Raw genomic sequence first — 26,393 nt, 5'->3', positions numbered from 1 at the left:
CATTTCTTTCAGCAACTTCACCACGTCTTTAAAAAAAACACTTTGGATGGTCCCTCAAGCAGCATTTAAAGCAGTTTTAAAAGTAATTAGTAAAGGGAGAAACCCCATTAGTTGTTATAGGTGCACACTAGCTAGATATTTCAGCTTACTACAATTGCTAAGTGTTTTCTCAAATAACTATTTGTAATTAAAAACAGAAAAAAAAATTATCCAGCTCCTAACAAGGACAGCTCCTCTTCGCCAGTTATTTATTACATTCTGTTTAAGCAGGAAAAGACCCACAGAGATGCAACATCTATCAGCAGCAGCAGTGGAGTTGAGGCATATTGGCAAATCAGCATGGGGTGCCAGCCACTGTGCAAACTTGTACTGTACCTGATGTTTCTACAAGGGCTTCCGTCCCCACTATTAACAGCCCCTTAGATTATACAAGCACAAACACAGTATCTAACATGAATGTAAATTATGTTATGAACAAATATGTATTATGCATGTCACAAAGCGGAGTAATCAGCACAAACATGCATATTAAAATCTAATTATTTTCTGTGAAGGGCATATATTATTATTATTATTATTATTATTATTATTATTATTATTATTATTAATTTACTTATTTTACTTTTCCAGAACATAGTTTTCATATAAATTTTGAGTTGAAAAAGGTTAGTTATTCAAATTGACTGCTTTCCTTCAATCCAATGTCCAGAGAAAACACTGAAATTAAAAACACTATACCCGACAGGTCTGACCAAACTATTTTATTTGACTTTTACATTGTGCTTGTGAAGCAAATTTCTATCTGGAACGTACTGGAATAAATATAACCAGAAAAAAATAGTAAGTTTGGCAAAAAAAAATTGGTCTGTGTAGTGTCTTCACTGAACAGAGGTATAATGATATTCACAAGAAGGGCCCCTGCTGTGACAGAAGGCAAACTGTTCCTAAGCAACAAAACACATTTTCTATTTTAATACAAGTGTGGTCTTCAAAATATTCTCCATATAAACCATAGTTTATGATGTGGTTATGGAATACATATCAAGCATAATGTCGCGATTACAAAAGGCTTCACCCATCCCAGAACACATTACCTACAAAGGTGTGTTGAGTCACTAAACGTGCATAGGTGAAAACATGCATTTGAATTAAACCTGGACTTTATATAAAACTACAATTATAAACGTGATTATAACTTGGAACTGGGCAGAAATTAACCATGTTAAATATATGTAACTGGCATTGCAAATATTTGTAATTTGATACATTCTTGAGTGCTATAGATTGAATTAGTCTGCCATCTACTGGGAGTTCTTGCCACCACACACATGCATCACACAAACAGTATATTTCACCTACTGTAACTGCATGTTTCACTTAACTGTTTTCAATTATTTTGGTTTAAAGGCATGGCTATTATGTGTTGAATATACTGTTAATCCCCATTTGAAAATGCCACATACAGCCCAAAAAGGAACATTTTTCACTCTTTGTTGTAATACATTTTGGTATAAATATCTTGATAAATCTGGCTCATTGTGTTTTGTGAAAATGGTGTTACATGAGCTTTGAACTCCTGGGAAGTTAACAATATGTTTACTACACCTTTATTTTGTTTTCTTCGATGTAGCTAGAAAGATGTTTAACACAGACCATACTTTATTCTTCCAGCAGCAAGGAACCTTTATTTAGTTTGTGAATAAAAACACACACGCACACACACACACACACACAAAAAACAGTACAATTATTTTTACAAAAGAAATTTTACAGAAAAAAAATCCAAACAAAATGATTTTGTGAGAAAAAAAAAAAAGCTCTTGAAATTTTGCAACTGATGGTTCTGTACTGATGCAAACATACATTAGCTGTCAAATAACAGTGGTCCTTATTAACTTACCAACACATTCTAACATATGTAACATTACTAGCATATACATCTGGGTTTATTAAAACAGATTTTGATTAAAACATGTACACATAGCCAACTTTATAAGCAAAAGCAATAACCAAATCTTTTTGTTAATATGACTACCCATTTCTTTCTGAATACCTGAGTTCTGAAGAAGGGTACTACTTGTGTTTGCTACTTTTGAGTATTCAGACTGGACAGCTCAACAATTTACAATCAATGATAAACAGGAATTATTTCCACTGGCTAATAATTAGCTAATAGAACCAGGAAAAAAATAAACACATCTGTCCTTCACTGAAATTATTTAATTAAAGATAAAGAGCCAAAAAAAAAACACATTACTTTTTTCCATATAGTAAACAGGATTAACTTAACCCGTCTTAAAATCTGCAAAAATGTTTACAATACATAAACACTTGAGGTACAACGTACATGTATCAGAATTATCCACTAAAGATGTGGTGCTTATGTTTACTCAAACCCTATCACAGAATACAAAACTAATATAAAATAAATCTGCGTTTAAGATAAAGTCAGAAGGGCTTTAAAGTCTCGTTGCGACTAGAACATATGTTAATTGGATAGGTAAATCATACCACACTGCTTTAGTAACAACATTGTTTTCCATACTTAATTGGAGTCTGTCTTCAACTATACAAGGACCAGCATCTCCCGATTTACTGAAAAACACTACATTGAACTGGTTGAATCAAGAACCATGAAAGTTAGGGAAAATAATAAATATATTGGCACTTAGGACAGGTGTATGTTAATCACTCACTCAAACTGTTCACTAAAATGCAGAACTAATAATTGCTTACTCTACTTTTCATATTAATTGTTTTTAATTGTACCCTTTGAAATATGTATGGATATCTTTATACCATTACTAAGAGAAATTCCTTGAAATAAAAGCTAAATTCATTTTGCAGAAAACATGGTTTATTGCAGATTATTGCAAAACCTGCAAAAAAATTCTGATATTATTTAAATACATCTGAGCTACTTAATCAAAACAAAAGGGCAGATTTACTTTAGTTTTGAATGCTTTTTGTTTTCTAACCTTTAACAAAGGTGAAAAAGACGCTTGTTAAATATTTGTCTACCAGCTTAGAAGTGTATGTAGTAACTGTCTGTAGTCCAGCGCACTCCAGAAATGTAAATAGATTAACCCCAAAATAGAGAGGCAAGATTTTTTTTGTTTTTTCTAAACCCTTGGTTTATACACTTTAAGCCAATGGTCTATACCTGTTCAAATGTATTTTCCGCAATATGATGCTTCACTTGACATTATTCTGCAAATATGGCCTAAAACAAACAAAAAGGCCCTGGACATCGTCTATGAACAGAGGAAATGTTACTATTTACAAAATTCAGTGGTCTTTATGAATGATTTATAACGGCAGTATTTTCATTTGTGTAACATCAGTGCATGTCCATAGCATAACACAAGCCAGCACCTGTTTTACTTATAAATACTTATAAATACTTAAAAATATGTATATTTGTACTGTATATGGATACTATAATTTCAGTATAAACAATGGAAAACAAACATTTAAAAAAATGAACATACACACTAAGTGTCTTTTATACAGCGGCACCATCATTAGTTGCTGCTGATTCCTACTTTGAGGAATACTGCCATCATGTGTACACAGAACACACTAGCTACTGCCCTTGATCAAGAAATCTGAAATCAGCATCCAGGGTCCCTTTTTGCCTGCAGCTGATGTTCTGGTCTGTGACACATTGTAGGCTATTGTTTCTGATGTGGGAGTCCTTGCTCCAGGGTCCTTTGGGAATTCTACCTACTCAGTCTTAACTTTATTGAATTCTTCACAACTGGAATGGGGTTGGGAGGGAGAGTGGGAACGTCTGACAGGTCTGTACTGGACAGTCTCTGTAAAAAGACAATTGAAAAGAAATATCAAACGTAAGTACAAGCAAATGCACTTTAACAGAAAATATACCTGTTCTATACATGTTCAAATGTACTTTCCGCAATATGATGCATACAGTTGACATTTAATTATATGGTTAAATGTCTTTAAAAGCGCAGTAGTAAAAGAGGGTACCTGTGCTGCAGGAATTGGTGGATTTAACCTTTCTTCTGAATCCAGCTCCTATGTTACATGAATAAAATAAAAAAGCTAAAGTTTCTATTAAGAATACTTACTCAAGCAGCATAAGACACAAACTTGACATTAACATTAAGATAACTGAATTTTTTTTTTTTTTCTTCTAACATCCAAATGGAAAAGATTAGAACTGTAGCAGTTTACTTGTAGTCACTAATGAGTATCTGGGTAGATTTCTTCATTATCAGTGACCCTACAAATTATGGTTTATGGCAAAGAGCTACAAATAGGTACATATGTACATACAAATACATATAGCTACCTCTGAGCTACAAATAAAAACAGATAGACCTTTGATGAAGAAAAGGTGGAATATATCAATGCAAAGGCTTTGGTTATGTTTCACATAGAACTGGCAAAGAAGTAGTAGATTCCTGATACATCACTGCACACTGGCAGCAGCAATTGTCTTTAAATACTGTTGTACACACCTTAACATTGTCTTTAGTTTCTATGTCACCTTCCCCATCATTTGTAGAACTGACAACTTCTCCAACCTATAACCAGAAAATATCCATTAGAACACTAAGCACTGAAACTGTGGGGAACTTATATTAAGTTGGAAATTTCATTAACACAAACATTCAAATATTCTATAGAGGGTACAAAGAGACTACATTACATCTTATATACAAGACTACCTAAATGTTGTTTTTTTTTTTTACATTACGGTATGTGTCAAATTAACAAAATATAAACCAATGGAAATTTCAATACTAGTGGTGCACTTTTTGTAAAGAGAAAGAATTCACTTTTTTTTGGTTTGTCAAAATCATGGTATACATTTAACAAGCAGATATACCTCAATTTCTGTAGACATCTTAGTATCTGCCAGAACTGCACAAATGTCTGCTGACAAACTGTTTTCTGATGTTTCCTAAAATAAAAATAAACACGGTTACTTCAATGTAAAATTGATTTGCCTGTGTATTTCAGTTCAGTGAATATAGTGTAAATTGAGAATTCAGACATGTTATGCCTATTCTCAATAATCAGGTATTTATTATAAACAATTCCAATTGATTTTTAACTAGTATTTTGTAGGCTTTAAGTGTCTCAAGCAAACTGTGCCCATTGATAAGTATGCCAGTTTTTCAACAGCCACTAATGTACAAAATCACTATAAAATCAGATGAAAACATAACCCTGTAGGAAACCCTGTGTATACATGTCATGAGAAGTGTGTGGCCAGACATTATCCTGTTGAAATGTTATGCTATCATTATGCACTGCAGCACATGGCACATCTACATATCTATTAAAGACATACATATGTATGCAGTGGTTCTGCTGTAGGCGTGGTGGGTCCTGGTATTAAAAGATTTACTAATGTGGGGAGACTGCAGTTAAACTGTTTCACTCCATGACAAATCATCCCACCGATCAACAATGTTTTTCACTGCGACTTACCTCATCTGCTTTCAATCTTTTTGGGGTCTCCTCTGGGTGAGGAGACCCTGCCCTCTTTATTCCAGGTTTTGTGCCAGGGGTTCCTGCAGACTGTGGGGTCTGGTTAATCACTTGTGTAGATGAAACACGGGTCAAGGAGGGCTTTGGGGCTAGGGGAGCTGCTGGAGGCTTGAGAATGTTTTCACCCAATATACCTAAAGTAAAATTTGTCTTTAGAATAAAACACCCCCACCAAAACCTCAGAGCGTTCACAGCATGTTTATTGGCCCGCTAGCACCAGGTACAGAAGGGACTTACACTCACTCTAAAAGAATCACTGGAATTTTGCAACATGCTTTGGGACTATGTGTTAAAAATCAGGCAGTTTGAAAATAAAAGCCAACTGAGACAAACATACCCCCCGGGATAACCAAGTTTCCTCCAGCTTCAGGTTTAGCCTGAGCTTCAGACTGAGTGTTGGTTACTGATGTTGGGCTTAGTCTGCTAAAAGTAAAAACAAAAATAAACAATAAAAAAAAAAAAAAAAAATTAACCAAACACTGCTTCATCGTGGTATGCAAATCAACAGATAATGCCCAGGACTAAGCAGTGCACAAAACAAAATGAAGTGAACAGTAGAAGTGGCCTCACAAAAGTAACTTGAAATGTGTCTAATATATCCTTAAAAGATCATATTATATCTCACCCTTGTGGACTGATGGAACGGTTTTGAGAGCAGCTTTTCAAAGCAGCAGTTGGAGAAGGTACTGACATACTGTTGTCACTGTCCAATGACAGATCAAAACTGTTCTCATTCATCAGTTTGATGCCTTCAGTTGAGTGCTGCAAAACACATAAATAAATGTTCACGACAAGGGCAAGCTTATTGCAATGCAATTGGTAGTTATATGGAAACGTTTTATAAAATAGAATAACAGTTATTCAAAGGAAAATGTGACCTGGTTTTACTTCTTTAGTTAAACAATTCAAGCATATTTTGCATTTGGTCGGGGTAGGGTTAAGGGTTTTTGGGGTGGGGGTTGCTTTCAGTTTTGTATGTCGGGTATTTAGGACTGGTGCCAATATTTGTTTTTAAGGTCAGACTAGCTGTCTTAAAACGTGAATATGCTGTTCCTCTCACCTTTCTCCTCTTCTGTATAACAAGGTTTGGCAGAAGCTGGTGTAATTGTTTTCTCTTGACATGCATTGCTGTAATTTTCATATCAGGCTCAAACATTTTACTGTTTATTGCTTGCCTGTAAACTAAAAGATAAAAATCACTGTGTGAGCCATCCAGGATTGGTAGTGATTCTGGAAAACCACATGACCAAAGCTACAAGCACATAGCAACCACTCAAGGCCCTGCAATACCACTGTGATACTGGATCATCTGCGTAATCATCATATTCTATCCAACGGGAACAGTATAAGTCACATAGAGAGACAGTATTTCCAGACCTGGATCATGTCATCCAAATAGTCTAGAACATTTCTTGTATAAGGAAGAAATAAATATTGTGATATTTCCAAAATTGACTCAGTTAGCAAGCTTGTAAAAATATGTATTATAAAATTCACCTGCAATAGCTGAAAAGTAGAATTGTTAGCATCTAGGATACCAATCGGTGCTACTATACAGTTGGCTTCACAAGTTCTTCAAAGAGAGACTTTATAGATTTTAGATCATTAAATAATTGATTACAACTGATAACAAAAAAAAACTTACCTGTATCAGTGAATGACTGTATGTCATATGTGAGATCAACATTGAGGTTTTCACTGCTCTCCATTTTCTTAAATACAATCCCTATAACCCACATTGTGCTGAATTCTTCCCTGAAGCAGAGAACACACATTACATTCAAGTACTAAATATACATCCACCTATATCCTAAATCTGAGAGATCCTTTTCAGAAACAATACAGCAACCAGACCCATAGTACAGTATGTACAACTATATTTCTTAGTATCAGTGATATCCAGCCTTTTAGCTAAAGAGATAACAAGGAAGATACCTATAAAATGGGGCTCATCGATAGAAAACTAAACAAAAAACCCCCTCAAATCTAAAAATGTTTGTTGAAAGATACCATTACCTTTATTTTGTCAAGCACAAACCTAACTTACTTGTCATTTCTTTCTTTTGGACCTGGGAATGACTGGGGGTTTACATGGGCTAACGTGATAAACTCATTCTTCTCCAAATTTCCAACCAGGATACGGATTTTTGACTCTACCAGACCAACCCTATACAGAAACAATTAACTGTTAGCCTGTGCAATCATGCATTTCTTGGCAACATGGTTCATATTTGTTTTACACACATGAACAGTAAATCAATTAAAACACCCGACTTTCTTTTTTTTTTTTTGCAGACGCTGTATGACATAAAAATGGTAGTCTTCTATCTATCCCACACTTAACATCTATAACCTCTCACCCTAATATTACTGACTAATGCCAGTTCTAAATACTAAGATGAAAGAAACCCACAATATGCATCTTTAATAGTGCAGACAAAAGACAAATGTAACTCTGGGGTCTTTACAGAAGCATTCTAATTTTGAGATTTTAAAGCCTTCATATCGTCTTTCAAAATGGTAAAACGTAAGTTAATCATAACATTACATGTATAATGCCATTATTTTTATTCTACTCACCATTCCAGGTGCTGCTTTTCTGTAGGTGCACTTGCTAGCAACACAATATAATGCCTTGGAATATATATATAAAAAAAAAAAAAAAAAAAAAAACAACAGCACAATTCCATTACATCCTTTATTTTAGTCATAGTAAATTGTGTTTCCCATTCTTGACTGGTAAGGCAGACATACAGTTTTGTATGTTCAACGAACAAAAACTATTTGTCTCCACACTACCACTTTGCATGTCGTAAGAGTAAACTCATGGCAGTCAAAAAAAAAAAAACATGCTAAAGAGGTGTAGCATATATCTGAGTGTGTGTAAGTGAACCATTCAAGTAATCTGCCTTATTGAAACAACATTAGACAGGTTTACAAATGTATACTGGGACTAGATTCTATAATTACCAAAATTATTATTTTGCACACAAGCTAAAAATGACACTGACCTTGTGTTCAGTCCGCCCCCTGGGAATGTACAAGTACTGCAGACATGGTCGAAAGTCCAAGTTTTCAAAAAGCAATTAAGTCTTTTATTATGAAAATGATTATTATTACTTCTACTAAAAATGTAAAGGTTACGATTGGTTCCGAGACCCAAGTTTGGGTGCATTTGGCTGATTAGGGAAAGGAAAAAAAAAAAAAAAAGGTTTTGTCCTGTTCTGCCATACCTCTCTGGCTTCTGTAGCAAGAGGGAACCACTGCTGAGTAGCTTATTACATTGTGGTAATTGTTCTGTCAGTGTTTATTATCCAAGTTTTATTTTGACTTAATTTTTCTTTATAGCAGAAGTTCCATTTTTTTTTTTGGTGAAAAAGACGAATTACAGGTACTGAAGGAACACTTGAATTGTATTGCAGATACACAACTTTAGGGGTGCACTTCATTTAAACCGTTACTCCATCATCCTTTAGTGTGTACTGCACAAGTGTTACAAGAGACAGATAAGGTTTATGTCTTTATAATTTAGAGTTGCATTCTGATTTGGACAAGACAGGCTGGCATAATTACAATTTTTACACCAACAAACAAAAAGTATCTGAGCTTATGTACTGTACCCTTCTGAAGTAATTAGACTTTATCTTGCAACCTGTTTTAAGAAAATGGCAGTACAAACAACTTATTTTGAGTTAGTAAACCGCTGATGAATACATCTCCCAAGTCGGTTGGGAAAAAAATTGAGACATGCTAGGAAGTCACAGAGCACACCAATTTAGATCACAAATTAACATCTGAAAATCTCTGATTGAAACTGCTAACAAAACTGATGGGTTTGTGCTTCTCCTGACTACAGTAAACTGTGTGCTGTAATGCACCCCTGTGGGTTTACAGTGGAGAACAGTCACAACCCTTGCCATGAATAAACTGTACAAAAGATACAGGAAAAGTGCACGGTACTCTAGAAAGATTAAAAGTGAAATAAAGTGGTTCTCCTATTTTTCCTGCCTGTTACTGTTGTCTATAGCACAGTCTGACAGTTTGAGCTACGGTTTACAAACAAGGACAAATGTAAAGGGCTTTACACCTTTTGCATCACTGCAATACTTTCTAAATGAGGTGTTAAGAATAAAATAAAAATGCCTGACACAAGAAAAAAAATCATTTATTCAATCATTACAGTGACTTCTGTATAACACTGTACAGTAAATTACAATACAATAATCGGAAGAGCATAATACGCAACATTTCTTTGAATTAATTCAGACTGACTGATAATTCTTCTTACATCAGTTTTAAATAAAATCTGCACATATTAAAATAGATACTGTATGAAAGCAACACATAAGACACAGCAATATATCCTTGTAAACTATTTAAGATACCAAAGGCTACAAAGTAAATTTTTATCTGCCAAATATTCATTTTCTTAAGTCAATTATTGGTCATAAGGTTGTCTTTGATTGCTTATTGGTACAGTGCACTGGTAGGCTGCAGGATGGTGATATTCACTCCAGCCTTGCTTCTCGCAGAAAAGGTACACTACTTTAAAGTTAAAAGGTCTGACAGTATATTGGTAAAGTACAGCGACCAGGATAGAGGTACTAAACACTGAACAATGGACAAAATGGTATGTACTGCATGGTATGATAGGTTTTTATTGTGTTTAAGTCTTTCAACACTACACATCTGTACAGAAATCTAGAAAAAAAGGTTAACACATGCTTAAAACACTGTTTCATTAGTTATCTCAGGGTAGTCTTTCTGTAAAGTTACTTAGATTTATTTTTAAGTAGACCCCAGGGAGGACAGTTTCAAATTTTTTCCAAATAGTGAGTAAGAGTTAATTTATAATAATACAGACAATACCAATAAATACCTTGAGGAATCAGAAATTTTACCTTATTAAATACTAATCAAAATGCAGTTACATTTACTTGTAATATTTAAGGGCTTTAAAACGTACACCTTTCCCTTTAAAATAGGTGCTGTATTTAAGTTACTGGGATACCAGATGGGATGCCACTGGCTATACTAAAATCACATTTGAAGTGAATGTAAAAATATATCAGCCGTCATTTTATTTTCTTTGTATACCCCTTCAAACAATTCTTAAATAAAATGTATGTAAAAACTATTGAGGAGTCTAACAATAAATACATTGTGCAGATTGTGAGCTAAAATATTTTATTTAGAATTATATACAGTGTGCTTAATTCATATAAATTAAGAACATAAAAAACAAGGAGACATCCATAAAAATCAATCAATAAAAACAATGTTTACCTACCTTCTATATTAAATACATAAATTATACACTTCTATGCCCAGTCTGTTAAATAAAAAAGTAAAGGAAACTTTCTAAACAGTTAAAAGGTAAAAAATACTGTACCTTTTATTAATGACAAACTAAAAATCTACATACAAATTTAATAATTTGGTGCACAAATATCTCACCATTTGTGTCCAATAATATAAGCATTTTAATACATACTTGTACTTCTGAAAGAAGTTTGGTGCTTCAAAAAGTTTGGACCACTCTGCCTTATTCTGCAATATTTCATCTGTGATGGCAAGACCTAAAACAAATATAAAACATTTACTACTGATTTAGAGGTCTATGTGCAAGTAGTTCTACACCCAGACAGGGAACATGTTTATGACTCCAGCTATGAGGCACTCTTATTGCTTACCCTGTTTAAACTCTTCAATCATGACTGCACGTGTAGACACAGAGACATTAAAGGTTGAGTTTTGCTGTGGATATGCTGGTGTAATAATCGGCATCAAGTGGTATCTGTCACTTGGAGTCACCTAGGGAAAAAATAAAATACAACAAATACATTTCCATTTGCATGCTGTGAAACGAATTTGAACTTCCAACACGAAAACTGTCAGAGAATAAACTATGCACTGCAGACAGCACTCTTTTTTTCTGGACATTAATATTAAAAATTACCCTGGGGTCCCACACTGGAAGATGGAGGTTGCAGTCCTCAGGCTGCTTCAGAAGAACTGGATTCGGCCATTCCCTAAAAAAAAAAAAAAAAGAATGAATAAATAAATTAATAAAATGTTCAGCGTAACGTTTTTCACTAAAATTATTAGACAGAGGCTTACAATCATCAATTACAGCCCTTATATCATATAATGTGATAGCACTGTGCAGCTTTAACTACCAAAAGATTGAGCAAAAAGGCCATCTTGTCAACAGAAACTTTTTGATGATCAAATGAGAACTGTGACCTTCAGCCTATTTGTATAAATGTAATACCCTTTGACAACCGCAGCCATACAACTTTTACCCTGCACATTAGTCAAGTCAGTTAAAATTTTAAAACAATAAAACTCACCACTTTGAAAAAACCAGGAAGAATTTGTGAACAAGTGTGGATGCTACAGCATTTGGATAAAGTTGGCATGTTCTGGCAACTAACATAGCCCATGACACACCACCAAGGAAGCCAAGTATATTAGAATAAATATTATGACCTGCAAGAAAACAAGTTTTATTTAGATGTTTGTGCTACAAGGGCTGCAAGAACTAGTCGACAACTAGCTGATTGAAGGGGTAGTCTGTTTGCAAAATCAGTAGTCCACTAGTTGCTTTTGTTTTTGTATACATTGATAAAGCCGTGCCACAGAGCTGTGTTGCACTGCAGTGATCTCCTGCTCCACTATCTCCATTCCATTGCTGTTTTGTTACAATTTAGCACACCCGTGTGTCAGAGTTGCTAAACTAATAAAAAGGTTGTATCCTAACCTTTTAATTCTCCGCTCCTGTAATTTTAAACCGATTCCAAAAAAACTGCGTTTCCTCTCTGAGCAGCGCTGTTCCTTTCCAAGTTCGCTGGCACCAGCTAGTCAACGTAAAATCTACTAGTTGTTGCAGCCCTATGTGTTTCAACAAATATTTTGATCGAAAATAAGTCTTATTTTGTATTTCAAAAAAAGCCTTGGTGGTCCAGTGGTTAAAGAAAGGGGCTTGTTACCAGGAGGCTCCAGGTTCAATCACAGCTCAGCCACTGACTCACTGCGTGTGACCTTGAACAAGTCACTTAACCTCCTTGTGCTGTCCTTCAGATGAGATATAAAACTAACTGTAAGTGACTCTGCAGCAGCTGTTGTGATGCACAGTTCACCCCCAAGTCGCTGTACGTTGCTTTGGATAAAAGTGTCTGCTAAATGACTAAATAATAATAATAATAATAAATACAATTACATGCATTACTGGTCTCACAGAATAAATACAAACTACCATCATATATTCATCTCAACTTTTAAATAATTTGAGAATTGTGGGTTAGTGTTAACCCAATTTGTAAGAATGTAAAATATAAATATATTAGTCTTAATACTGATTTATGTGAAGACATATTTATAAATAATTCACTTACGCTTTGCCCATAATTTTATTGCCCTGAGGGTAAGTCTGAAGTTTTCAATGTTTGGTACCAAATGCAAAATCTCATCAGTAACTCGGCAACCTGGAAATTAGGAAATACATAAACACTACTACTGTATATAGTCCATGGTGTGATACTGTATTACAGAAAATATATAAGAGAGCTAATCTCTCATGACATGCCTGTCACAATTAACATGTATAATTAATGTATTAAGCATATAAAAAAAACACTGTTGCAAAAATGTTTTGATACCAAGGAGAGATATATATATATATATATATATATATATATATATATATATATATATATATATATATATATATATATATAATCTTAACACATATGAAAACAAAACAATTTTAAATAACTTAATAATAATAAAATCTCGGTCCAGTAAAAAATAATGTCCGCCACATCCCTTCCCCACACACCATTTTAAAATCCCTACATAACGACTGCCTTACCATTAAGACTTCTTATGCACCTGATGTCTAAATTTTTAAGTAAACTGTCATCTCGAAGGTCCAAGTCTCCAGGAATAGTTTGTAGGGCTAATCGGGCAAATAGAAGATCAATCTAGAAACATGACAAAAGGCAGAACTGTAAACAGATCACTCTACAACAGTCTACATATTTTCAAGGGTTTTAAAATGTAAAACTCAACATTAATTTAAATCAGTGCAAGTCTTACCTCTATGCCATCAAATGACAGTTTTATTACTGGTACAAAAGCCTCCTCAACAGCCTAAAAAACATAATATGTTTAATAGTGGTTAGCAAAAAAAGAAAAGGGTGATGAAGTCCACAAGGTGCACAATACAACAATGATTTCCTACAGCAAGTCCTAGACTGCCATTTCAATTGAGACCCCTTTAAGAATTTAGCTTGGTAGTGCTCATGCACTGGCCATGTTACTTACTCTTAAATCCTTGACTTCCTCTTGTTCTTTGAGCTTTTCATAAAACGATGTGAAGAAGTCCGACCTGTCCACATGACGTGGGGCCACACAGAGAGCATCAATATCAGCACCTGTAACCAAATACATTCACCAATTGCAGAGGATTGCTTTTATTACATATCACTAACTAGTCAATAAAACCAAAGACAAAGCATGACACAGCTGAGGTATGGGTTCTACTTCAGGAAGAAAACCTAACCTTTTAATTTAACTCACTTTCCTGCAAATTGAAGCAGAATGGTCTAGATAGAAACATTGTGTACATGGTGCATTGGTTTATTTTACAAATGAAAGTCCTATAAAAGTTACATTCGTATCGCTAACTATCTGGATTACAGTAGACAACTGTATCTAGATTATTATTACAGTCACTGCCCATGGTGGCCCTAATAACTATTTTTTCCAATGCTGTTCTAGTTTTCATTAAAAATGTTATTTGTGTAATAGTGTAATTGTCAAGGATCTTCACACTTAAACATGCAAAAATAAATTCAGTTACCTTTTGTGTGAACTCCTAACCGATAGGAACCAAAGGTGAAAATTTTTCCTCCAATGTTCTCAATAATAGAGGAAGGCAAATGCTATGCAAATTAAAAATAAAAAAAAAAGTCATTATCAGGGTATACACACATAATAAACCAGAACATTTACAAAATACACATTAGTATATAACTATTTATAAATTGTGCTGAATTAAACCATGTACCAAATATGTAACAGATTACATAAAAACTTTAAGAAATGTATTTACAATAATTTGAGGCGTTTACCTTTGTTTCACTCATGTCTCTGATCCATTCTTTAACCACACTGTTTAGTTTTCCCAAAACTAAAATTCTACAAGGACAAAATAAAGGATCAAAGTAATGCTCATCATGATCATTTCCACTCAAAGAAATCATTTTTGCTAGTATACAAGACTAATGCAAAATAATTTAAAGTCTGAAAATATCATTCCTGAGATATCAATGAAGCCTTAGGACTTAAAACAAGCATGACTTAAATTAATTTTACTTCTTCATTAAGAAATCTCAACTTACTGTGAATAAGCTAAAACCATTCAAACATACTTTTTTATATTAAAAATGACAAAATGTCAACATGAGATATAACTGCATTCGGTGATGTCTAACTGCATATTCAAGAAAAGTATTAGTTGTCATATTCAAATTTTTTGAGAATTCAATCAAATTGTAAGGTTCTAAGGGTGTTCTAAAATTCCTGCATACAGTAAAGTTACCTGCGCTGCAGTTCCAACTCTTCTTCAAAAACCCCATAAGGTTTCAGTGCCTCAGTGAGCTTCTGAGTCAGAATCAAATCAGCCTCCTTGGGCTGGGTAAGACTAATTGGAGAAGTGATACCATAATGTTTTGAGGGCTGCTGTGCTGCTTGCAGTACTTGATTTACAACAGGGCTGAAAAAAATATTTTTGAATAACCAGCTTTGTCATTAACAATACTGTGTAATGCTTCAATCACAAGTCACCAGGGAACTAAACAAGCATATCATCCCCAAAGTTTTCTCTCTCAATTCAGCCAAGTAGACAATAAAAAAAAATGTAATTATAATAATAATCTGTCTACCACAATCAACATGTTGTTTCCTTCCAAGTTCCAATTTGCTATATATATATATATATATATATATATATATATATATATATATATATATATATATATATTTTAAAGGTTTCCAATAAGTGAGTGCATTTGAAAAGTATTAGCAAACTTTGAGACAAGCATGGAAAGTTGACCTTACATTCACTAAATACCATGAACTTCATAACATAAAAAACTAGGTCTATGATGTAATGATCTTAATCGACATTTATGTCAAAAGCACATACATTATTATTAATATTGAACTATATAAATAAGTACTTTTTACTTTCAATTATTTTCATTATATAGCCATTTCCTGGTGTGAAATCGCACAAGTAACAAGCAGCAGGAGGTAGGTTACTACACCTCAACCACATAGGCGTCTTATATATTTCAATTCCTGAACGTACAAGAGAATTCAAAAAGCTATAATAATAATAATAATAATAATAATAATAATAATAATAACAACATACATATTGTGGATGCATTTAGATAACTGATGCATAAATGTAATTAAATATTTGTATTTAGTTACATATAACTCGTATACTTCATTGCAGTTTTTATTACATTTTAACCTATATGTATGTTAAACGTCTTTTTGCTTATTGCAATAATACTTTAGCAAAACAAAAAGGCAAATTTTTTCAACTTCCTTCCACATGGTAAAATATTTTGTCTTCATCCATACTAAGACGCCGGGGGGATTAATTTATTTTGGCCATTCTTAGATTTGTATATTCTGTTCTGCAAGGTGTATCGAACAAATACAACTTGTAGCTTAAATTTATTAGCTCTAACAGTGTTTAAACCGTTTTGACAAACGTCATTAATCACGTTTCAACCCGATCATGTAAGTTTTTATTTAAAACGTAATGTGAATTTAGTAACATTTTCAAAAATGTAATTAAACTTTAAATCGTATAGATTAAGACCGTTCATATTCAGCACGCATGTTTATCCAGCAATTGTCTTTAATTCACACTAGTACAAATGCATTTCGTTCCTAAATACCTGCACATATATTGCACAGAAATAAAGAAAATAAACCAAATCCAATGTTTATTTGAAGCTCTAAAATGTAAACATGGTTTTACACAAAGTTTGTTTACAACATATACATCGGACTAATTTATATTTGAATACAAACTGCAAAGACAAACAAAAACCATCACATTTTAAGCTGCAGGTATAAAATGTAAACATTACTGAATTACACGGAAGAGTGTTATATGCGTCCTTCTCTTCTGGTTTCTTTATTTCGATTCATTTCATTTTCGGTTGAACTCGAGAAGGCCTGATCTGCTCCAATGTGAATTAAACACTCCATTATTCAAAGAAGCAATACGTTGCTATGTACTTACAAAGGCATGGTAACTCCAGAACGTACTAATTATTACCCAAGAATTCCCCAATCATGATCATTTCAACTTTTTATTTCTTTAAAATGTGATTTTCCTCTCTTATGTTTTCCCACTATTGTTATCGTTTCTTTTTTTTTCGTCTCAACATGGCGCCTGTCGCTACCACAGCAACCTTGCAAAATGACGTTTCGCGTAATGCACGCAAATGCATATTTGCACGCGGCACGGTAAGTTGCAAGTTTTTGTCATATTAATAGATAATACATTTGATATCACTAGCTGCTTTTAAATCTGAGCTTCACATATTACTGATTTTTGACAAGTGACGTGCAGACTCGTGAAATCAAGTGTGCTGTCTGGTTTGTGGATGTTGGTGGTAACGTTGTGTAACAACCTTTTTTTTTTGTTTTTGTACTTTAGTATGCATATTAAATAAAGGTGATTTGCTGTTGTTAATGTATGTACAATGTTGTATTTTCCATCGCAGTGGTGGTAGAGCGATATTTCCTTTGCTGCAATGCTCGATCATCTTTTGCAGCAATTTTAAAAAAAAATGTTATTTTACTATTAAAACTATACTATGCATGCATTGGGTAATATGTTCTTGAATGTAAATTAAGAGAATATGTTCCCCCATTTCAGACACTTTTATTGCAACACATGCTTTACAGTTTAAAACAAAAAACAAACAAAAAAAAAACAACTATATTACAACATGTTCCCATTTCAGGATTTTTCTATTGAAACAAATGTTACAGTTTCTGTAAACAACAATTTTAATTGGCCATCTTCATCTTTTTCTGCAGTATATGACCCAGATGAAATATAGCAGTAAAGCTGCAATACCAGTTTGTAACACAAGAGGTATAGAATAGTATAGAATATAATGTGCATAGAATATTAAAGCAAAACGTACTTTTATTTAATAAGATTAAAACTAAACCAACAACTCACAGGAATATCCAGTATAATTATACATGCACAAATCACAGTCATAACATTGTATGCATTTATAATTTATCTGACTATTGCAGTAACTGATCAATTAAGTGTTCACTAGACTTGAGGATTGTTCTTGAATAAATATTCTGCCTAAATAAAAAAAAAAAAGAAAAAGAAAAAATTAGAATCCATATAGTTTTTAGAGTATCGTAAATTATATTCCACAATCTAAGACTAAAACATTTAGTCATATCCTGGACCCGATTGTAAGTAAAATGTCTCCAACATTTGAAAATAGTACCTGCTTTTATTACATACATCATCTAAAGAATAGCAGTTGTATTTTCATTCCTATCAAAACAATTACAAATAAATTTTAAATATCAAAAGTGACAATATTTGATGTTCTGCTCGTTTGCTTTTTTTAACCCACATTATAATACCATCTTTTTCATATGTATTTATTTTTTTTAACAAAATCACACAACTATAAAGGAAAGCTTGTCAACCTAGTAATTATTTAATATAATAATGATACATTTGCATTTACCAAAAAGTCCACTGGATCAGCTGGCCTGGCCTTACAGCACTCAATCAGCCCCTGAGTGAGCGTTGGCATGACATTCTTCATCAGGTAATTCCTTAAGGGAACAGACTGAGCTTCAAGTAACTCATGTTCCTGTCTTTTCACTTCTTCTAGACGTTTGTTCTAAAGCAAAACAACATTTTTCTTTAAAATACTGGATTTAACTAAATACAAATTAGCTTCAGGTCCTAAGTGACAGATAGAGGGGTTGTAGATGCACAGGTTAATTTTACTATCCTCTGCTGGGGATGTATTTTTCAGGCAATGTTGATACTTAGTGGATGCCACCATACACACTGTATGCCATGCATACATTTTATATAGAATTTTACATAAGGTCTAGAGAACTGCTTATCCAACGCAATGGAACTTGAAAAGGAAATTATTTAGAATCTGGGGGTATATGGAGGCTGTGTGCCACTGTGTCCCACCTGTCATTATTATGTCACACTTACATTTTTACATATACAGACCACCTCATATCCAATTGTGATGAGTCTTGTGAATGCCATTTCTTTGCACAAGTCATTAAGAGTATACGAATCTATTGGAATGTTAGCAACTGTCCATAGCTTACTTTTACAGGTGCATTTGGTGGATATAGTTCATGACGATATACTTTCTCATGCTTTACCCACTTACCCACTCCTCCCAGCGTGCAAGCTTCTCAGCTGCCTCTTCTGCTTCCTTTTGTTCTCTCTCAGCCAGTTTAGCCTCTTCACGCTGAAATCGTTCATCAGCTAATTTGCACTCAAGCTCCTCCAGCTCTTCTGGAGAGAGCCCGTAGTTCCGGGGTTTTCCAACTGCTTTTATTATTTTTTCAGTCACAGATGTATATTCAAAATCCCCATTCATGGAAATATCTAAACCCAATAAAAATAATTCATGTAACTGGCAAACACAAATATTGTATTCCCACCCCCAAACTCATTTGTTGAATTCTATATTCAGTTGATTAGCTTGGGGCTCAAATATAGGCAGTTTATATCCTTAAAATTGAGTCAGATATGTTAATTTACATATTATTATTCAAGGAAAAAAGATAATACTATCATAACAGGTTGATTTAAAATGATGTGCCCCCCTTCCCCCCCTTCTTACCAATGTGTTCAGGATGAATCTCCAGCTCATCAAAGTAGTTCAGCACAGTCTCATCTTCCACGTTATATTCTCTGAAGAGTGCCAAGCGACGAAGGAACTGGTCCTGAGCGTAATGAGTCCCATCTACAACACTCTCGGGCAGATTCATCACCCGAGTCTTTAAGAACTCATCGGAAGCATCCAGAGCAAAAACATACTCTAGCAGAATAACAACATTATATACAAAAAAAAAATAAAGAGGATTGCTAAGTTCCATTTCTAAAAACATATCTGTACGATTAAATGAAAGAAAGTATTGCTAATAGAGGTATAAAGTATTTATGACTTTACTGCAGTAAGCTGCAGTTTTTCAAGTCATGTACACCATCAAGTATCACATTTAAATATTTCAAAGGAGCGCTCTTTACAGTGAAATTAACAGATTAATGAATGGCATTATGTGTGAACATCAGTAACTATATTGTTCATTTAAAATATGTTTTAAAAACAGTTGGTGGTCTCTATTTTAACAATTGTTTTTTTCTTTGAACTTACAATTAAATGATGAACAAAACAACTTTCTTACATAGACAGACCAACCTGGAATAATTGTTTTATCAAAGTTATGTACTTTGCCTCTGGTTTCTGTTCCTTCTTCATCATCTTCACCTAAACACAAACAAAATACTGCCTAAACAATATCCATGATGCTTTTTGTTTTAAATATTTTCCTAATATGCTTTTGAACGTTAACTGAATTGGGACAATGGTGCTCTTTCTCAGTTAAAACATTTGAATACTAGAATTCTGTTAAATATTATGTTCATAAGTACAAATTTCAATTAAGTCCAAGTCAGTTTTAGGAATTGACTATTTTTGCATTAAACCTTTAGATATTATAAAACACTTCTATAAAAACACCAATCTGGGCTAATATGGCAGTTTCTTAATTCATTTCAGACCTGACCCATTATAAACTGCATCAGGGTCAAGAACAAGAACTGTCTTAGCAGGCATAAATTGAAGTTCTGTCAGTTAACTTAATTGTTTTGGTACCCTTAAACAAACAGTTCTATTAACAATCATTTAATGGGTTCTTAGCAAGAGCATTTAATGTATATAAAGTCATGGTTTACTGCAAAAGAGCTCTTTGGCCTGTTCATAGCTCTTGGGGAATCCATCAAGAACGTATCCCTGGTTCTGACATGGTTTTGACTTCAGCTTCTCTTTCATGAACTGGATGACATATTGATCATCTAAACGACCTAAAGATTCAAAAGACCCAAAACAACATGTACTAATCAATATTCAAAATAATTTCTCTGTATGTGCAAAACAAAATATGTAATTAATTTGGAAGCCATCAAATGAAAATGAGTTATCCCTGCAACCGTCAAATAAAATTGTAAAAAGTTGGTAATGTCATGAATGGTATGAAACAAACAAGAATAGCACAGTAATACACACTAACAGTTACTCATGAAACTAAAGGAGCATACTTTCAAAGAGGCTAACATTTAAAGAAGCATATCTGAATCACTAGGTAACTCTAAACAGTACAATGTACTCTTAACAACAGGTCAAATAAAATTTTAACACTATAGTATCATGCAAAGTGTATCACTTTCCTTGGAACAACTCCAAGTGGAAGATTAAATGAGTTTTATTATACTTTCAAATTAACATCTGCAATTAATAGATATTAATACAGTTGATATAAATGCTTGTGCTTCCTTTTTGCTTTCTAATGTCACCTGCTGGTGGAAGGCAAACTGACATATGTCACTGACATAGCATAGCTGTGGACTAAACATGAAAAGATTAATTGATAAACCTTGCTGTACCTCCATTCTGTTCCATGTTTTCCTTGACTGCATCAAGTAATTCCTGAGCATCTGCCACACCATGATCATCACCTTCTTCCTCACTTGTTTCTGGTAAGCGAGTCTGTTTCTCCTAAATAAATAGTTGCAAAAAAAAAACAAAAAAAAAAACATATTTAATAAATATACTTACAGTATGTCAGTGGGAAACTACTGTAGGGCATTTCTTTTAAAGAGATATTAACAAACGCACTGACTGATTTGGAAAACATTGTGTATTAGGTAACATTTGATAAAAGGGTCAAACATCACCGAAATTCCTCCTGAAAAAGTATCATAAATATAAGAAAAGGTGACATAATTAAAAGTGTACTTAACTTACAAGATTTGCTAAAACTTCAGTAATGACATCTTTGATTTTAATGTGGTGCAGCTTGTAGTGTTTACAGATCTTTTCTGCAACTGTGCTTTTACCAACTGCAGGAGGTCCTAGAATGCAGATTTGTATTGGCTAAAAAAGAAATACATATTTTTAACCATTCAGCAAAATAGCAAAATGCTAAATACATTACAGTTGAAAAATACATTACATTACCTGTGTTCATATATATATATATATATATATATATATATATATATATATATATATATATATATATATATATACACAAGAGAGAGAGAGAGAGAGTTTTTAAAGTGCATATAAAAAAGTTTAAAGGTTAAAAGGCACATTTGGAAAGTCCTATTTTATTCATTAGGTTATGCTGACATCTAGTGGTTTTACAGTGAAAAATAAACACAAAATACATTTCTAATCTTGTAACCTTGTAATAAACACATATTATTTTTATATGGTGAAAAGCTATTTTATTAACGTAACTCAATGCTATTCCATGTACAAAACAAAAATTGTGGATTATAAACACAATATGCAACAGACCGTGGCAAAATATTGTAGCACATGTGCTGCACCAATGAGTATTATGGTTAAAATCAATTTTCATTTTAATATATACTGTTAGTTGTTGTTTTAAATGTTTGTTGGTAAATATAAAACAAGAAAGGCCATGTGGCTGATCACAATAATATGATACCGGTCCTGTTGTTTTACTTACCAGAAGTCCTCTGCTTTGTTTGTATTCCTGAACTACATGTTCTATATTTTCTATCATCCCACCCTCTGCCACCCAGTTGATATTGAAATGTTCTTTCACAAAAGCAGCCTCCATGCATATGTTCACCAGAAGTGAATCAATATCAGCTTGCTGCAAAAAACATTTCAAAGAAAAAAAATATTTTTAATCTTTTTTTTTTTTTTCTAATTTTATTTAAATAGAAAGACAAAAATTAAACATTAATGAACGACAGGAGGTTTTCAACATCTATCATTAATAAGGTCCACTAGACACCCATTCAAGTCGATGCATGCCAAACAAATGCAACACTATTCTTATTTCAATTAAAATGGTACTGTGTGTCAGCTTAGTCTACGGGTTTATTTCATGTCTCTACTTGTACTTTTGGGAAAAAAACAAATTGTGTAATACACACTGTTAAGTCTTTGCTGAGGAAGGCATCTTCTTTAGGCACTTGTTGTACTTTGCCAGGCCCAAGTGAAATGCTAATAGCCTGTTGAAGAAACAAAACCATTCAAAATCTGCTTAAACAGGCTTTTTTTTTTTTTTTTCTAAATTCAGTTCATAAAAATTTAAATAAAAATTTAATTTTTGTGTTAAGTTAAAACTATATATATATATATATATATATATATATATATATATATATATATATATATATATATATATACTATATATATTAGACTCCTCTCAATTGGCTCCTCTCAATTGGATAATGAACAAAAGTAATGCCGGTATGCACATTTATATTTTCAGCTTTTTTTTATCCTACAAAGCAAGCGTACGCACCTTAATTATGTCTTCAATTGTATGTTTAGAATCATCGACAGCAACCAGATAGTGAGTTTTTGGTTTGTGGTCTATTATATTTTGTAACACGCTAAAGAAACATATAAAAGCATAGTATTAGTTTACATTTGGTTGGCAGATAAGTCTCTAGACCCAGATATATCTATATATTGTATTAAGATGTATTACTAAATATAATATAACATAATATAATTATTCACTTTCCCATAGAAAAGAAAAAATGAAAATAAACAAAACAAACCTTGCCAAATCATTAACATGAATAGTAGGAATAAAGTTGCTTCCTGGACCAAAGACAGGGAGTGCAGGAACCTCTCCATACCACGCAGTCTAAAAAAGAGAGCGACCCAAAAACCTTTTTTAATTCTAACTGTAATAACTAGCAGAGGATTTGCCCAACATGGCACATCACACCAACGTGTACTCATCATCTGTTCGAAGCAAGCACTGCAAGCAAGCAGGCAGGTCTGCCTTAAACAGAACTATTAACAGCCAGAAGGTTGGTTTTAGAATTTTGTGGAGACAATTTGTTTGAAAAAAAAAAAAAAAAAAATGTTAACTGCCAGTTTCATTCCCCTCCACAACTACCTAATTTTTCAGATCGGTCCAACAAAATCGTTCAGACGTTGCAAACCTCACATGCTTTCATAGAAACAAACAGCCAACTATCCAAACCGGAAAACATATAAACAGTTACATAATTTGCACTGCACTGCAACTTTCGCACATGAATATACATTACATACATCAAATTTGAGCAGTTGTTTACCTTGAAAAAGAAGTGAAAAATCTGTTCGCCTACTCCATATTGAAGGCCCACCGCAAGGACATAGGTAGAAAGTTTGCTCTTTCTCTGGAAGTTAGATAAAATCAATACAGTTCAGTATCAGTGTATTTTTTATTGGATTTCAGATCCTAAGAACAGTATAAAGGATTTATTTCAAAACACTTTGTTCATAAGTAGAGAATTAAATATATTATGTTTTAAAAATTGCTTACAGTTTTTCCCATCTTAATTACTAGTTTCTCAGCACTAATGTGATCTTTAAAGTTAGGATGAGGTCGTCTTCTTCTGTAGTCATCTTCAGTAAAGGGGATTTCTGGATCATCCTAAAAAAAACAAAGCAACGACTTTGTCATAACTAAAAATACAAAAAATAAACAATCAAACAAACAAAAACCAAAAAAAACAATGTTTACAATGTTTCCATATTTTCTTTTTCTGTGATGTTTCAGCTTGTAAGATAGTAAGGTCAGATAATAAACTGTATTATTACTTACGGGATCAATGGGTTTACTGAGACTCCAGGTCATTACAGTTGATATTAAAATGAACATCTTTGGACTGTTGAAATGTTCCAGTTCGGAATGTAGTGCTAAAATTAGGATTATAACAAACAAACAAACAAACAAACAAAAGAGTAATATGAGGTTAGGCAATGGAATATTTGACCAGTTTTTGTCTTATTTAATGATCAAATATGCATTCGGAATGATATGCAAACAGACAGCACATTAAAAAAGTTTCAGTTCACATATCAGATATTTCATATTCTGCTCAGAAATCTTAATTTATCAATTTAAAACACTCCAATGGATCCACGATATTTCTAAGTCATTTGTTATGCACAGTACACTGTAAATAAATTCAAACCTGAGATTGCCCAACAAGCTTCATCAATCTGCTGAAAATCCTCAGTAATGTTGTAAATGATAACATCACACTCCATAAGACGATCTAGCAGCTCTTCTCGTTTTGATATCTACAAGTAAACACCAAAGTTGTCATCAACAGATCTGTTTGTTTCTCTTTTTTTCTTTAAATTGTATCTTAACTTGTTGAAGAGATGACTGGGTGCTTAGACTGAGGTTCATGTCTAAAACGTTATGTGCACACTGTTGTATTATTAGGCTTACCGAGTATTCTTCTAAAGCAAAAGCGCTTTTCTTCTCTTCTGGTTTGGATAGAGTCCCGACAATCTGGAAGGTTATTCCCTTAGGTTGAATGCTTTTTGTATCTTGGGATGTATTATCTTGTTCTTCATTCTCTTCCTCACCACCGGCTTCTTCTAGTGATGCTCCAACAACACAATTTGACAGATACTGGGGCATACAAAGGAAATGCATTAACAGACAAAAATCGACAATCATGGGTTTATTTCCAAAAAGCATACTCTAAAAAAACGTAATATAAAACGTGGTTGTATAAAAACGGTATAGGGTGTTGTATTATTAACCCATATTATATATATATATATATATATATATATATATATATATATATATATATATATATATATATATGGGTTACATTGAATACAACGTTATTTCCTTTAACAGTTAGATACAAAACAAGTACACCTTGCTGAAACAACGTTGTGTCTTTTTATAATCAAATCGCAATTTATTAAGCGTAACCATATTCTTACCTTTCCAATGTTTCTGGATGTGTATAAATCGATATGGTTAATAAAAACCCTTTTACTGCGCAAAACTTCTTTTTCATCTGCCATGCTGCCAAACTAAGCCACTCTCTCGACTACTGCAGTTGCTAACAAAACATACGCTGCTTTCCCGTTGCTAGGAAGGGTCCTTGACTGGATACAGGCACTACTTCAGACAGCTTGTGAACTGTACAGTAATCTTCACATAAGTTAGCAGGCAGGAACAGGGTGATTTAATTCACCATTCATATATGCTATACTGTTTCGTCATATCAAAAAAAAAAAAAAAAAACCCCTCTAACAAACTGAAAACTGTGACATTTCTAAATCTAGCATGAAATACCATACTGCTATTATGGCTTCCGGTAGACTTTCGCAATATCATTGTGTAGTTTCTTCGATTACATGATGCTAAATTCAATTATGTAATGATGTTCCTAGATAGATAGATATTTGTTTAAATTAGTGTCAATCCTAAAATTCTAGTGGCTACAAAACACTCTGTGCCATAGCTGTACGTTTGGTCAATAATCACAAATATGACCAATACATGATTCAATATTAAGGACTATGCTCCATCCAATTTAAACATTGCTTTATTATCTTTAATTTTTCAATCACTAGAATAACCTTAAATAACGAGGAAGTGCACATAATATAAAACACACCCAGGTTGACATTTTTTATTGAATGAGCTTTATAAAAGATAAA

General features: G+C 33.2%; 2 protein-coding genes across 3 annotated transcripts; both read right to left on the bottom strand.

Annotated features, from left to right (window-relative positions):
• Positions 1-1,673: 1,673 nt before the first annotated feature.
• Positions 1,674-17,089, bottom strand: LOC121324403 (poly(A) polymerase type 3-like). 2 transcript variants are annotated; one of them, XM_041266233.1, is made up of 23 exons: positions 16,862-17,089; positions 15,134-15,307; positions 14,664-14,730; positions 14,393-14,474; positions 13,855-13,964; positions 13,627-13,680; positions 13,400-13,511; positions 12,924-13,013; positions 11,880-12,018; positions 11,486-11,558; positions 11,220-11,340; positions 11,021-11,105; positions 8,107-8,160; positions 7,574-7,693; positions 7,172-7,281; positions 6,587-6,708; positions 6,152-6,288; positions 5,864-5,949; positions 5,467-5,660; positions 4,859-4,933; positions 4,488-4,553; positions 3,994-4,041; positions 1,674-3,818 (listed from the first exon to the last, which is right to left on the bottom strand). In XM_041266233.1, exons 1-23 carry the CDS (start codon positions 16,867-16,869, stop codon positions 3,723-3,725), a joined length of 2,223 nt encoding a protein of 740 aa, XP_041122167.1. In that variant the 5' UTR covers positions 16,870-17,089; the 3' UTR covers positions 1,674-3,722. The 2 variants fall into 2 exon arrangements, with proteins under 2 accessions (XP_041122167.1, XP_041122168.1); XM_041266234.1 differs by having other exon boundaries at positions 5,864-5,946.
• Positions 17,090-17,497: 408 nt separating this feature from the next.
• On the bottom strand, positions 17,498-25,792 carry LOC121324404 (adenylate kinase 7-like). The gene is made up of 18 exons (XM_041266236.1): positions 25,668-25,792; positions 25,156-25,341; positions 24,893-25,001; positions 24,520-24,614; positions 24,238-24,348; positions 24,008-24,091; positions 23,480-23,568; positions 23,218-23,308; positions 22,844-22,921; positions 22,408-22,557; positions 21,675-21,803; positions 21,314-21,425; positions 20,606-20,734; positions 20,070-20,138; positions 19,491-19,688; positions 19,032-19,252; positions 18,354-18,512; positions 17,498-17,953 (listed from the first exon to the last, which is right to left on the bottom strand). Exons 1-18 carry the CDS (start codon positions 25,749-25,751, stop codon positions 17,918-17,920), a joined length of 2,130 nt encoding a protein of 709 aa, XP_041122170.1. The 5' UTR covers positions 25,752-25,792; the 3' UTR covers positions 17,498-17,917.
• Positions 25,793-26,393: the final 601 nt, after the last annotated feature.

The sequence above is a fragment of the Polyodon spathula genome, chromosome 12 (assembly GCF_017654505.1).
Source record: "Polyodon spathula isolate WHYD16114869_AA chromosome 12, ASM1765450v1, whole genome shotgun sequence".
In the NCBI taxonomy this organism is placed as follows: domain Eukaryota; kingdom Metazoa; phylum Chordata; class Actinopteri; order Acipenseriformes; family Polyodontidae; genus Polyodon; species Polyodon spathula.
Note: the sequence above shows the minus strand (reverse complement) of the source record. Positions and strands in the feature narration are given on the sequence as shown.

Bases quoted from the DNA above. Each gene is read 5' to 3' on its own strand.
- LOC121324404 (XM_041266236.1), bottom strand. From the start codon at position 25,751: ATGGCAGATGAAAAAGAAGTTTTGCGCAGTAAAAGGGTTTTTATTAAC. The intron at 25,342-25,667 runs GTAAGAATATGG...TGTATGCCCCAG, and splicing joins CATCCAGAAACATTGGAAAG to TATCTGTCAAATTGTGTTGT. The intron at 22,558-22,843 runs GTGTGTATTACA...TGTTTTTTGCAG, and splicing joins TCCTCAGCAAAGACTTAACA to CAAGCTGATATTGATTCACT.
- LOC121324403 (XM_041266233.1), bottom strand. The intron at 7,282-7,573 runs GTAAGTTAGGTT...TCTCTGCTTCAG, and splicing joins CCAAAAGAAAGAAATGACAA to GGAAGAATTCAGCACAATGT. The intron at 3,819-3,993 runs GTACCCTCTTTT...GTCTTTTTACAG, and splicing joins CACCAATTCCTGCAGCACAG to AGACTGTCCAGTACAGACCT.